Source organism: Dipteris shenzhenensis, chromosome 12 (genome assembly GCF_047967505.1).
Source record: "Dipteris shenzhenensis isolate YYH24624 ecotype China chromosome 12, Dip_SZ_1.0, whole genome shotgun sequence".
In the NCBI taxonomy this organism is placed as follows: domain Eukaryota; kingdom Viridiplantae; phylum Streptophyta; class Polypodiopsida; order Gleicheniales; family Dipteridaceae; genus Dipteris; species Dipteris shenzhenensis.
The window spans coordinates 45,544,316-45,558,933 of record NC_141607.1 but is presented as its reverse complement, the minus strand read 5'-3'; the positions used below and the strand labels follow the sequence as shown (position 1 = coordinate 45,558,933).

The window sequence follows — 14,618 nt, the reverse complement described above, 5'->3', positions numbered from 1 at the left end:
TTGTTCCAAACAGAGGAGGTGCCTCTTGTGGCTAGAGAGGTATTGTGGGAACAGGTTCTAGTGGTGGTCTCTCCGAGCTTGAGCAGATGCCTAGAGGCCCCTTTCATAAAGTAGGAGCTCTAGGAAGCCCTCACGGACCTCCCCCCCATAAGTGCCCCGGGGAGGATGGTTTGACTCCGATTTTCTTTTGTTTCTTTTGGGGCATATACACACTCCGCTCCAGTGAACCTACCAGGAGATTTTTAACACAGGTTCTCTCCCTCAGCCCATGAGTCACGGTTGGATTTGCTTACTCTTGAAAGGGGGGAACAAGTCAGACATTCGATAATGGGGGCTGATTACCCTTCTAGACATTGCTAACAAGATCTTGGCCTAGGTCTTGAGTTTGAGGTTGAGGCGCCACCTTCCATATATCATCCACGATACATAGACTGGTTTTGTTCAGGAATCAGTATCCTGGACAACATTTTTACTTTTTGGGATGCAGTGGATTGGGCCTACGAGAAGGATCAGCCTCTTGCTATCCTTCTCTTGGACATCGAGAAGGCATATGACAGGGTGGAGTGGTCTTTCCTTGAGGGAATGATGAGGAGATTGGACTTTTTAGAGAGATGGATCCGGGGGGTTTCAAACCTTTCTGCAGGGAGTTCCAGTCAGGTGACCATCGGTGGCCACATAAGAGAGGCATTTCCTCTATCTCACTCAGTTCAACAGGGCTCCCTTATAGCTCTTTGTGGCAGAGGCCATGGGTTATTTCCTACACTCTCAGGCCATGAGTCTTTCAGGCATGTGGCTTTCAATCCGATAGGAGGATGAGCTTCTGGATTCGGAGTTTGTGGACAACACAACTCTGTTCATGGAGGGATCAGTGGCGAGCCTTGAGATGGCGGTCAGGGGGGATCTAGCCATTTATTGTGAGGCCTTTGGAGCTCCGGATCGAGGACCAAAACCGTAGGCTTCTTTATGGATATGTAGGAGGCCTAGGAGACACGAGACTGGGGGCAACCCTCGGCTTTAGGACGATTCCATGTAGATAGACAACGAGATATCCTGGGTGCCAAGTGGGGCTGGATATCATGACATAGTAGTAGATTGCTCTGGTTCTTGAGAGCATTTGACGCAAGCTTCTAAAAACAAAATTTCTCTTGGCTAGTGACGGTTGCAAACCTTGCCACCTGGTTCCCCATTCACGAGGAGCCTGATCAAGGTATGGTGCAGGGTCTCAGAGGGACTCATTCAGGCTAGCAACCCTTCTTGGAGGGAGGAGTTCGAGAGACAACCGATTCTTTGGCACTCAGAGGTTAGAGATATAGATGGTAGGATGCTAGGGAAGAGGACACACATTGGATGGGGAAAGTGGGACAGTGGCCCAATGAGATCCCTTGGGGCGTGACGGCTCCCCAGGGACCTAGAGGCCAGGGTACGGGCACTCTCTCACATGCGAGGAGTAGGTATATGAGTGGCTAAGATTGATGTTGTGATCCATAAGTCGTGGTGGCAAAAGATGTACAGCCCATGGATACCCCACTATTGGGATGGCTAGTTCTCACGGATAGGATGCCTCTCAGGGTCCAGTTCTTTAGAGCATTTGGGATTCATCCGCCGTTGCATGTTTTATAAGGTGGGTCCTGGCGGGCTCCTATGGGTGAGTCAGAGAGGGTGTCAGAGGAGATGGCAGCCTTAGAGGATTTAGAGTGGCAAAGGATTGCGGTTGTTAGCCATCTGGGCAAAGTATGGTATAATTATTGATCCACGACCACGATCCTATCTAGTCCAAAGGGTGCAGTCTGGCGTCTCTTAGTGTGGGAGGGCAAGCCTCTTGGAGATATCTAGTGGGACCCAGGGGAGTGGTTCTTGCCAGCACGACAGGGGCACTCTGATAGGATAGAGGAGGTGCCTTTCTTCTCGTACATGACACGTATCAACATAGACACATTCAGTTAGCGGTAGTAGCTTAAACCCCATCGAGGGAGCGACATTGGCTAGAGCAGGAGGTTCCAAGGGAGGTGGTCAGCCACTTCTGGCCATGATTATGGTCCAAGCTTGAGACAATGGAAGATATCATACTTAGTCTGGATGTTGGCTCATGGGGGTCTACATATCGGCTAGTTGGAGCAAATGTAGGTGGATGACATATGTGTTGGCTGCATGAAGGAGGCATTTGATAGGATCCCACACTGCTTATGGAGCTGTCCACCAACAACACAAAGCATTTGGACAACAATTTTTGGGATTGTGGCTAGGACACAGAGGATGCGGAGAGATTTCATGGGGGATGGTGGCTTGGCTCACAAAGGGATGCCATGCTTTCTCTATTGATCCAGTCTCACCATTGTACATGATTAATGGTGAGTAGGTCTTTCGGATGAAGTTTCTCGAGGCAGTACCGCCATTCTGCACTCATCCACATCTTTTGATGGAGTATAGTGTTTGGGAGACAGTGGCTAGCATCACTGCCTAGAACATTTGGGTCACCTGTTGTAGTCAGGGGATGCCTATCAACCCTATTTTGGTCTTGGATAGCCAGACTTTCTCTTTGTACTTACCATCATCAACCCTATTTTGGTTGCTGATTTGTATGGGTTTTTGTTTTCAAGCATTAATGGAAGTTTCCTTTCTTTGCCAAAAAAAAAAGGAAAAGTGGTAAGCCCTTACATCATTGACTTTAAGAGTTCGTCTATGCATTGGGTAGCAATGATGGCCTGAGATCAATGGAAGCCTTTTTCCCCTCTTGATGGGACTATAGTCTGGAATCACAGGCTTAAGCAAGTGTGGAAGGCCACCTTTTCATTCAAGCTTAATATGTTATTATGGAGGTTAAAGTGTATAACCTTCTTGTTAGGGAAATATTTGCCAAGTGGAAACCCAGGGTCTCTCCTTTGTGCCCTCTATGCAAGATGAAAAAGGAAACTCCTGTGCACTTATTTTGGGATTATTTGGTCATAAAAGGAGTTCACTAGAAGCTAATTAGATGTCTAGAAAATTCTTCTATTTTTACTAAGCCAACATGGAAAAATGCTCTACTAGGTGATAGAGGTAGGTTAAATGTTTCATTTATAACAAGAAAGCAAGGGGCCACATTCCGTACATTGGATTGGGTAGTTGCTATTAATATATACAAGGGGCACTGTGAGTATCAGAGTTTACCTAGCAAGTTGTAACTTGGATTGTATGAAAAATTCCTCATGTAAGCGGGAGTAATCCGATCATTTATTAGCATGTACATTGGGAGGCATACAAAAAATTGAACGGTACCATTGATATTGAAATGATGGCAACAAAGACATTGTATAATAAGGGATACGAGGACTTGTACACACATGCTCATAGACACAGATGTACACATAGAAACAGGCACATGCACAAGTACAGGCACACGCACAAGTACAAGCATGTGTGTACGTACACATATGTATGCTTGCACATATATGCGTGCAAGTCACATGCACAATCACATGCACACATACGTACGTACATGCACACACACAGACAAGCAAGCACATCTATGCTTGTTCACATAAATAAATGCTCAATGCATGTACACATTCCTGGGACATTCCCCATGTAATCCTTTTTTGCTGAAGGGTTTTAAAGCTAGACCTTTTGAACCAAATTGACACATTTTACACTACATGAAAGATAAAATTTACTTTGATGAACTAAATTTCTTATTGGTTTGAGAATCCTGTAATTATCTAGCTCAACGTATTCAAATGATAAAATTGGTGCCATTATCTTTCTCATATATTTTTATGTAGATAGTAGTATGTTTTCTCCTTTAAAAGAGACATCAAGGATTACTTTACTACCTGGTAGTGAGGGTGTCAAAAGGTAATGGCTATTAGTCTTTTAGGACACATGTTGCAAATTAACTAAAAATGTACAAATTATACCCCTAAAACCACCATTAGCTTAAGTACAGGTTTGTTCATGCATGTTACCCTCTTTTGAAGAGCAAATCTATGACTTTTTTTAGTTTGTTCGTATCACTAATGAATATGGTTGAAGCATGATACTCATAAACTTTAGTGTCCCTTTAATTGTTGTAAGTTGGAGATTGACGTTACATGGGTGGTTAATCCTTCATTCAATTTTCATGCAAATGCAATCTATTTAGCGTTACTTGGGATCATTTAAGTAAATTTACGATTGGCTCCTAATACTATAAGTTGATCTAATGATAAATTTCAATTGTTATCAAATTGTGTCATCACATGAGCTTGACCTCACCAAGATGACTAGGCATAATGCCGGTCCCTAAAGCATTGGATCACATCAAATACCAACCTTGTTATGTGGAGGGAAGACAGGAGAGGGGTTCAAGCTTACCTATACTTTGAAGGCACCAGGAGATGATAAGGCATAATGCAAATAAGCTCCTAAAGCATTGGATTGAATCGAATACCAACCTTATTATGTGTGGAGGGGAAGAGAGGAGAGGGATTTAAGCTTACCCAATAATTTGAAGGTGCCTTTTAAGATCAAAGGAGGGAGAGAGAGAGAGAGAGAGAGAGAGAGAGAGAGAGAGAGAGAGAGGTTTTTAAAAAACTTTGTAGCAACAATGCCAAGGAGCCAAATTGACTCATTTGAAGTGATTCCTAGGAATTGAACACACACACACACCACTACATGAACACGAGAGAGAGAGAGAGAGAGAGAGAGAGAGAGAGAGAGAGAGAGAGAGAGAGGTTAAACTTTGTAGCAACAATGCCAAGGAGCCAAATTGACTCATTTGAAGTGATTCCTAGGAATTGAACACACACACACCACAACATGAACGAGAGAGAGAGAGAGAGAGAGAGAGAGAGAGAGAGAGAGAGAGAGAGAGAGAAAGAGAGAAAGAGAGAGAGAGAGAGAGAGAGAGCAGGGGGGAAGAGCAGGTGCAAAATTTCTTTGATATCGAAATTTTTACATGTGATAAAGACAAGTGAGAAGGTTATAAGATTTCTTGCTCTGTAGAGGCTTTGTGAAATGGTTGGATCAGAAGAGAGAAAATCAAAAGGTTATCATGAGTTGCACGCTAGCCACATACATCTGGCGTGCTTGAAGTGGGATGAAGCACCACAACAATGGAGCTCAATCTCAACAAAATAAGGCACAATGTGTGTGTGTGTGGGAGGGGGAGGGGGAAGGAGAGATCTTGAAACCGTGAAAGGGTTTGGGTTGACCAGGGCAAAGGGTTTTGTCCCAAAATATACCCGGCCGAGATGCGATCGGAGCCGTCCACGTGGCAAGCGCCGGCTCGGCAGGGGTCCAAGCCTAGGATGAGAGATAATCGAAGATTAGAGGAGTTAATGGAAGATTAGGGGAGGTAATTGCTGTCGTCTTCACTGTGTGTCGTCTTCTCGATGATCGTCTTTGTTTGAAGCTCTACAGTTTTTTGTTCTTCTTCTTCATTCATTCATTCATTCATTCTGAGCTTTTTCCATTCTTGTTTTATGCACATTTCGATCATGTCTTCCTCCCCTTCTTCTTGATCGCCATGCCTCACGATCCCTCCGGCTCCTCCCTCCCTCCCCGTAAACGCTTGCTCGCTGGCCTCAAACAACATGGATGGCTCCCCCCCCCTCCCACCTTCCCTCCCGCTTTCGTAGAGGAGGTTACTCTGGAGATTGATCTCGGTGCCGTCACCACTGCAGCGCAGTCCGACCCGGGTGGTGAATGCTCGGGCGATTCTGGAGCCGGGACCATTGTGCAATCCCGGCGCAATGCGGATGTCAGCTTGGACTTTGCTACCAGCGAGCGCGGATCCAAACGGTGCAAAAGCTCTTCCCCCGCAGCAAATTCTATCACTCCTGTGGAGACGGAGCCCCAAATGGCAAGCAAATCTGAACGTCGCCAATCGAAACTCCGAAGAAATGCTAAAGGGAGTAAGGCTGTGCACCCCCCAAATTTGGCTTCTCATCCGAAGAAGGAAATTGTTTCTCACCATGCACTGGCTGCTGCGGCTAAACTAACAGCAGCGATGGCTGCGAAGACTGCCGCCGACGCCAAGGCGATCGCAGCAAACAAGGCCGCCGCTGCAGCAAAGGCTGCTGCAATTGCCAAATCTGCTCTCGAAGCAGTAGCCAATGAAGCTTGGAGGCCGAGGAGAAGCTCTGGTCGAAGACATACCAAGGCTGCTCAAAAGCAGGAAAGCGAGGATGTTCAATTAACAAGGGTTTCACAATTGTCTGCACCTGTCGACGACGAGGAATTAGCCCGTCAGCTGCATCGTGCTATGAACAGTTCTCCGAGAATTTCTCGTGGAAACCCTTTGGATCGCCGGAAGGAGGAGCACTCGCGATCCGCAACTCAAACTTTCCAAGGTAGGCAGCACCTCGGGAGGCAGCGCTCTTCGTCCTTAAAACGTGTGGAAGTGAAGATTTCAAGCCAGAGCTTTGATATTCCCCAAGGTCGTGTTGAAGATGTAGATGTAAAATCGAAGTCTAAGACAACCATAAACGAGAATATTGACAGTTCGTTCCAAGGGGCAGAATTTTCTGGAAACAATTTTTCTGATGACATCGCATCAGATTCTGCAGCTTCTCAAGGCCGTTTAGGTAACGGTTCCCATCTCAAAAATGTTGAACAAGGAGCTTCAAGAAATCAAGAGAGAGTTGAGATGAAATCAAGAAAGGAATACATGGATGAAGAGAATGGCTTCCAGAACTCCCGAACTTGGGGTCACAAAATTGCGTTAAAGAATGAAAGCGTTCATTCCAATAATCAAACGTGCTTCAATGTGAATATTGAAGACTGGACTATGAAAGCCAACGGAATGGATGTAGAACAAAGTGTAAATCAGCTTGTTAGGAAAAGGAAAGCGGGTTGTAATAGATATGCCAACAGAGAACGGTTGGGGCGGGACGAACTTGTTGATCGTGCTATTGAAATGCAAGATGTGAACTCTGAAAGGAATAATGGAGATGCCGAGAAAGAGTCTGCTATCAGTGTAGAGCCACAGCTGGCTGTTTCTGCAAATGCAGTTGAAAGAGAAACAGTGAAAGGAGCACAGGATAGGATTGTGGAGTGTGATAAACAGGTAGACCCTGGTAATTCAGAAGAAAATGAGATGGAGTTGAAAGATGAAGCTGAGGCTAGCGGTTTGAGCATACGTTCTGACATCATGGAAGAGAGCACGACTCAGAAAGACTTGAAAGAAAGCGTGTCAAAAAGGACATGTTCTATTAACAGGAGCAAACCCGTGTCAAACACATCGATGCAGTCCATGCATGGGCACAAAGAGGGACAAAAATTTTGTCAGGAAATTGTAAAGGGACGGCCAAAGGGACTGTCAGCAGACAAACCAACCTTTGGAGTTGACATAAATTCATTTAGATCAGGGCGGGCTGTACCACTGCGAGCCCCTACTTTTGCGAGTGGGCCTACGGGGAGGCATTCATGAAAAAGGTATGTGTTGTTGGGGTTCATGAATTATGCATGATCCTGCAGCTGAATTAAGGATATGGAGAAAGAGTTTGAATCATGTGACTGCTTGTTTTATATGGTTTATAGCTAGAGCATGTAAAAATTCACGATGTAATTATTGTTGATGCCAGTGTAGAGTTCTTGAAATGAGAGGATCTTTCTTTTTTCTGGGGCCCATGGAAGTCATCTCTTTTCGTTTGGAAGAGCAGGCAGTGCTGTCAGGTGAGGAGAGAGAGGAGCATATGATGGTTGCAGAAGAGGGTTTAGTCTATGAGATCAATGTAGTTGACTTTGCCTGCAGCCAAGTCCTGACTTTGGATGATTTAAAGACACACTTTATTATCGAAGGGGAGCATGTTGAACAAACTTTCAAAGGTTGTGAAAAGTTGCAAGATATATTATTCTTCAGCTTCTTTTGAGATGGTGTTCTTTACAGCTTCTACATGAAAATGCGTGATTAGAGTTTTTAGTCATAGGTCGGATTCGTGAATACAAAATATTTTTGGGCATTTTTAAAGAAAAGTTGTGTTCGGGTTTTTTGGGATCCTGCCAGTTATCTTCAAATATCTGCAGGATTCATTCAAGTATGAGAAAAGGTACCTTTTAGGAAATTTGGTGGGCTAGAAATGTTCCAATGGGAGAGGAATAATGCTCCTACATTGAAGGTGTTCCTGCCCTGCACTTGTTGCCATCTCTCAAATTCCCTCTTTTCCAACCAAGGCCCTAGGTTCCTTATCCTTAAAACCAGTTGTCTGTACTATGAACACCTTACACTCCCCAAGAAGTCCATGACCCTAAAGAACATAATCATGGAGGGACAACGATACAATTGACTGACTTGCATCTTGAAGATTTGCACATACATACCACTAATACAAGGGAAGGGCAAAGGCTGCAACTTGGGAAGACGTCAAGTAAGAGGTGCCCTTTACCGGGTTTCACCATTTATTGTCAATCAGTACATTTGTTTCTGGTTTAGTCAAAGGATATATGAAGAAGTTCTGGAAAGCATTGTTGTAGCGAAAGGGATATATTGTAAAAAAAGGAGAATGGTGAAGTCTGTTTAAACTTTATCTACTAAATGCTAGGATTACTCAAGTTGATATTGTGCTACTCTTCAAGGAGGCATCTCTGTTTTGGTGATGCCTTAGATGCACAGAATTCGTTCCCTTAAATTCCAGGTATCGTTTGCATACTTCACCACAAAGTGCACTTGCTGGCCTTAGAGCTGATATATGTAGGGCTTGCTTGACATGAACGATGTGTTCCTGCATACTATTGCTATAGATGAGAATATGATCAATTTGAAAGAATTGGCTACAATATCAGGCTCATCGATGACTGACAAGTGGCTGGTGCATTAGTCAATCCACAGGTAGTACTTTCAACTCATATGAAGCCCTTACCCTTGAAAGTCGGTCTTAGACTCATCATCTCTTAACTTTGATCTAATGGTAGCTGGAGCTCAGATCTATTTTAGTTAAATACTGAGCATCGTTGCATTCAACCAACAAGTCATCAACCTTGGGGATTGGAAATATGTTCTTGATAGTGGCCTTGTGGAGATCTTTGTAATCAACACATTATGGCTTGAGCGTTCTCTTTTCACCAAATGGAGATGATGCTTCTTGAGTCATGCCATGCAATTTTTTACAAAACTCTCGTAAGAAATCTCATCCAATCACATTCTGGGACTATATGAACTGGTGGTCCCATATCAAAGGCAACCAAATCTTTGCAAGTGAGTAATCATGTGTCACGGGGACGTGAATTTCATGTGTAGCTAACCCCATGGCTACTTCCGTGGTTACTTTGGCCGAGGGGACTGGCCTAGAGGAAGCACCCACTTCCTAGAAGTCCCTAGTCCAATCCTCAGTGAACCCACTAGGCCCAAATGCTGGTCTAAAGGCTAGGCCCAAGGGAAGCCAACATTTCATTGGTTAGGAGGGTTAGGACTTTAATGTGGGGGGCAAACCAAATGTTCCATTGGTTAGGAGGGTTAGAGCTTTAATGAGGGGGCCACGTGGCAGCCCCTCATGCACTACCCACGACGTCTTCTTTCCTTTCTCCTCTTCCATTATTTAATGCCTCCGTACGGGCTGTACGGAGCTTGAGAAGCCTGCTGTACGGACCTTTTCCAGCAGTACGGGCTCATGCCTTCCAAATCAGCTGCACACATGTCAGCTCCAAGCTGAAGGTGGATTTTGCCATGGAAGATTAGCCCTTCTTCTCTTGCCCTGGCCTCTGCACCTGTGAGCCTTGCTCTTCTTTCTGTTCTCAGCTCCCAGAATCTTTCTCTCTCTTTCTCTCTCTTTCCTCTTGGCTAGAAGTCATTTCTACACCCCTGGGGGGCCTGGGCAGAGGATAGGTGCAGGAAAGATCTTGCCCCTCTTCCATGGACAGCGGGTATGGACATTCTGACTTCCTTCTGGTTTGCTTTTGCTATCTTGGAAGCTTGTTGCTTTGCATTTCGTTGTTTGGAGTTCTTTCTGGGCATTACAGGCTGTAGGTAGATACCAAGTTACAGAGGGTATGCCTGGTTGGTGCCAGAGGAACAGATTGGTTGCAGTTTGATGCCTTGAGGCTATTTGAGCACTTCAGGGGATTTGCTTTGATGCCTTATCACAGTCAAGTGACACAGTTGTTGAGATATGCCTTAGTTTTGACCCTGGCATTGGGGTACTAGTGGTGCACTGGAATTGGATGCAAGCAAAGGCCAAGTGTTGGCTCTGGTAGTGGAAAATGCAAGTAGAACAGTGTAAAGAAAAATTCCACTTTGAAGAATTAAATAAATACCGAAAGGGGCGCCAAGGTATTTGGGGCCAGTGTGGTGTTTCGTGTTTGGTTGATTGAGCAGAGGCATTCTAGCCTCCATCCAGTTCCTTTTTCAAAGTTGTTTCTAAGTGGTTTTATGTTAAGGAAGTGGTTAAAAGAGATGCAATGTGACTATAAATGACATGGATGCTAAGCTAGTTACGGTTTACTGCCCTTTAGTTTACTGAAGGCCAATTTCATCATGTGAGCGTGAAACCCATTGGCAACGTCAACTCTAAACCCATGGTCAATCTAATTGGCTGCAAGTTTCGCTATGTACAAGCTCCTTGTGCTAATGAAACAATGGGTCCTCCTGTTGTCCACTAACATGTGAACAGCTTTGCAATTGATTTTGCCTTTCAATTTAAGTTTCTAGGCATTCTTGACACCTGTCAATGCAAATGGGGGTATGATATGCAGCTCTAACAGTGCATCTCAATATGGCTCCTCCTTGTCAATATCATTATGCTTGGCATCATGCCATGCATAGAATGGCATCACATCACAGTGCTCAACTGATGCTACTCTAGAGTCTAGAGACCCTATATGAAACAGCTGAAAAGTAACCCTCTTCCGATCCTCGATCCCAGGCGTTTTGTATGCAAGAGCACCATTTTGGTGTTACCGGATAAGTCAGGCAATTGATCTTCAGAGAAATAGTGTTTAGGTTTGTTTGGCATGTGTTTTGCTTTGTAATGATCTTTTGGATTCTTTGCCAATGAAATGGCACTCATGTCATGAGATCACCACTGCTTCCCCTTGGATTCAACCAAGGTCACCAATAAGCATTCTCAACCAAATTTCTTTGCAGACATATTTAGACAGAGAAAGATATTCTGCCTTAGTCGTTGACAAGGCATTTGTGCCCTGTTTCTTGCTTTATCATGTTATATAATGTTGATTAAGCAAAGATGTATTTTTAGATCTGAAAGCTTATGGTTCATGGTACCTTTGAGTTACTTCAATATCCATTGGACAGTGGACTGCCTTCTAGTGCTGTGGCTTTGACATAACTCACTAATGGAAGCCAACTGCATGATTGATACCTTGCCTGGTTTCTACCTTAGACTTTGGTTAATACTTTTCCACCTATTTGTTTGTAGTATAGCAACCTATATTGGATTACTATTTCAATGGAGTGCTGACATCTCGGTTTCATTTCATCAAGATATGCTCTTTGATTGAGAGACACCATCCTCAGTACTGTTAATGCCTTACCAATGATGTACCCCAATCAAGAAGTTCAGAGATGACAGATGTTGCTGCTGTTGAAATCACAGTCTCCAAATTCTCAAATTGCACGTTGATGCAATTTTGTCAAAGAACTGATGTGTGAATGCTCAATAAAATCTCTTTTGGCTGTTGTTGAGCCTCTATTGGAGAGTTTTTTGAAATTGGTTCAGTTGGAGTCTGGACCTAAAACGGAGTCAAAATGTTGAAGATAGCCTTTTGTTGTGACCCCTTTAATTGCACTGAGTAACGAGTTCAAGGATTAAAAAATGTTTCAAAGTTCATAAGCAGTCTGCTTCTAGATGTGTGCTTGATGCCACTGTATGGATTCTGCTGGACAACCTATCTAGGTGTGTGCTTGATGCCACTGTATGGATTCTGTTGGATAACCTATCACAGCACAGACCAAGGGCTTCGAGCTCCAAAAGGGTGCTGAAGCCCTGCAAGCATGCTTTAGTGACATAGATTGTGCTTTATCATATTAAAAACTATCCCATCAAGAGTCGGTCTTTTGTAATAGCAAACTCAAGCATCCCATCAAGAGTCCGTTTTTTATAATAGCAAAGTCATGGGAAGTATGGATGAATGTGACACCTTAACTTTGGATGAGGGATTGCTCCATTTGGAGAAAATTTAGTTAGTGAGAAAATGGACTTAGAAATTATGTTCATCTGAGTAAATTATTAGGTGGAAGGGGCAGGTAGAAGATAGTGACTGTTTTAAGACTGCAGACGTCGAGCTTGATGGAGCTTTCCTCCTGGAAGGTGAGGTTGGTTTTGGAAATATTAGCCAGGTTCAAGCTCTGTCTTTAGTCAACTTAAAAATGGAAATGCATTGGCTCCCCATGGCAGCTTGGTTGATGTATTTTCATGGCATTCATGCATGCCAAACTTTAAGGGGAGTGAACGTATACATGAACTGAAATATTTGAGTGGGACCCCACTCTGGGTTTGTGCACATTCCTGCACTTTGCTTGCCTTTCATCTCCTCATGTGTACTGTCATTATATCAAATATTTGCAAAAGACTACAATTTCTAGAGTCGATTAGCTATAAGCATGCTTAGAAAATGGAGAGGTACCTGGATGTGTAGAGGCGCTGTATATCTTATTGTGTCGAATGGGCATCTCTTTTCTTAAGCTGCTTCATGTTTTCATGTTCGAGAGTTTACTTTTAAATGGGGCTGCGTATCGTGAAAGCTTCTGACCATTGCACTTAAAAGCAGTATATTATCAGTTAATCACGTTGTTTGAATGACAGATGGCCAGCTACACTCTTCTAGGGCATCTTTACAATGTCCAGGATTGGTGGATCTCCTCTCCCTCAACCAAGATTAGTTTGTTGCATTCGGGATATACATATTTTGAGAAAAGGAAGCACGCCTCTTGGCACATAGATCTGTATCAAAGCAGCAAGGTTCATTTTCTCTATCTATTTATTATCCACAGCCAGATGATTTTAAAGCCTTGTTTAGGTTTTTAATTCTGCTTTTATAGAATGTGTTCGCCCGTCGAGCAATTTCTAGGTTATACATTTGGGCTTCCTGGAAGAGGCTCTGTTTGTGTTGAGGTTTTCTTCTCTTTATGTATTGTAAATACTTAGTGTAACATTGCTGAACATCAAGGCCTGTCTTGCACTTAGATGTGCTGATCATCTCAAGCTACCAGAGCTCTCTGCTACTGACATATTTCTTCTCTTTCCAACACTGTGCTTATTCAAATATGACCCAGTGAACGGGTGTTACTGGTCTTTTGAGTTTGAATCAATGAGAAGTCTTTGGTCTTTTGGAAAATGTCACGCTTGTTCTTAAAATTGAAACTAAGAAGGGTTTTTCTCAGTTTGATAAACCTCTTATTTACTCCAGAATGTGGAGCACAATGAAGAGAAGGCAATGCAAATAAATAACAAATTTTCTTATATGAAAGATATGCAGAATGAAAATCCAAAGTGGGGAACTTCAAAGATCATCTTCTTTTCAGCCTTTAGGTTGGTACTATTGTTTATGTCATTTGGGCCTGGGTAGAATTGTTGCCCTGATACATTCCACACAACACCAGCACAACGCTAGAACTCCCCCCCCCCCTTTTCTTCTCTCTTGTTTCCTTGTGTTTGCAATGGTGTTTCGTTTGCTTAAATAAATAACTTATTAACTTATCTCTTGTTCTCTCTCTCTCACACACGCACACACACGGACATAGACACAGACCACATTGCATTTCTTCTCCTTTTCTTCTTTTGCCAAAATGTACCTTCTATTAGAGCTTTGGAAAACACATTTGTAGGCTATCTGTGACACACTGAAAGGGGAAAACCTGTTGTCCTCTAGCGTGCTTCTTCAGGTCTGGACTCAATGCTTAGGATACTTGGAAACATGTGCCAATAGCCAACATGATGGATTATACATCCAACGGACCTTGACCTGTGAAAATATTAAATATGTATTCAATATTGATGGAATAGTTGTATGAGCTGCAATTGAGTACACAACAAACTGTAATTGCTTTTGGTGGTGTCTCCTTGTAGTAACATTCTTAATTACATATATAGCTGGATCTCCATTGTTAAGCGCATTAAACACCTCATTCATGATATCTTCATGCTCTTTCTAGAACATTAGCTGTACATCAAAAGAATAAAAAAATTAGTCTTGCCACTTTTTCAAGTATAGAAAAGAGCTAGAGTAAGTACAAATTAACGTACAATTGAGCAGTCGTCGTCATCCGTAATGCCATATGTAACTTTTAAGTAATGGTTTGTGAATTTCTCAGCTTCGTATGTTCCTGTGTCCTCCAGGATCACAACTGCAATATTTCTTATTGGTTTTGGATCTATAGCTTGGAGTAGTTATGCTATCGTATCCTCTTCATAGAATGATAATTCAATTTTGCGAGTTGGCAACAATGTAATAGTTGTGTTGCCTGTCACTTTTAGTTAAAGAGGAGTCCCCCTTTTTCCAATCCGATTCTTTATGTTAATGAGAAAGTTCTCGGTCCTAATAAAGTTCCCCCGCTTGATCAGGTTCTCATATTTTCTTATGAGTTTGTTATCTAGCTGTAAAGTGATTGTTGTTAATATCAGAGCTGATTGAATAGATGAGGATGGATTAGGATATGATGTAATGTTCTTGTTTCTATCATATGTACCATATTGATTTAAAAGCATTCC

The 14,618-nt window shown here is 43.1% G+C and overlaps 1 protein-coding gene across 1 annotated transcript; it reads left to right on the top strand.

Moving 5' to 3' along the window:
* Positions 1–5,377: 5,377 nt before the first annotated feature.
* LOC147896287 (uncharacterized) lies at positions 5,378–13,336 on the top strand. The gene is made up of 2 exons (XM_087383161.1): positions 5,378–7,392; positions 12,714–13,336. The coding sequence occupies exon 1, from the start codon at positions 5,483–5,485 to the stop codon at positions 7,385–7,387; it is 1,905 nt and encodes a 634-aa protein (XP_087239287.1). The 5' UTR covers positions 5,378–5,482; the 3' UTR covers positions 7,388–7,392; positions 12,714–13,336.
* The last annotated feature ends 1,282 nt before the right edge of the window (positions 13,337–14,618 follow it).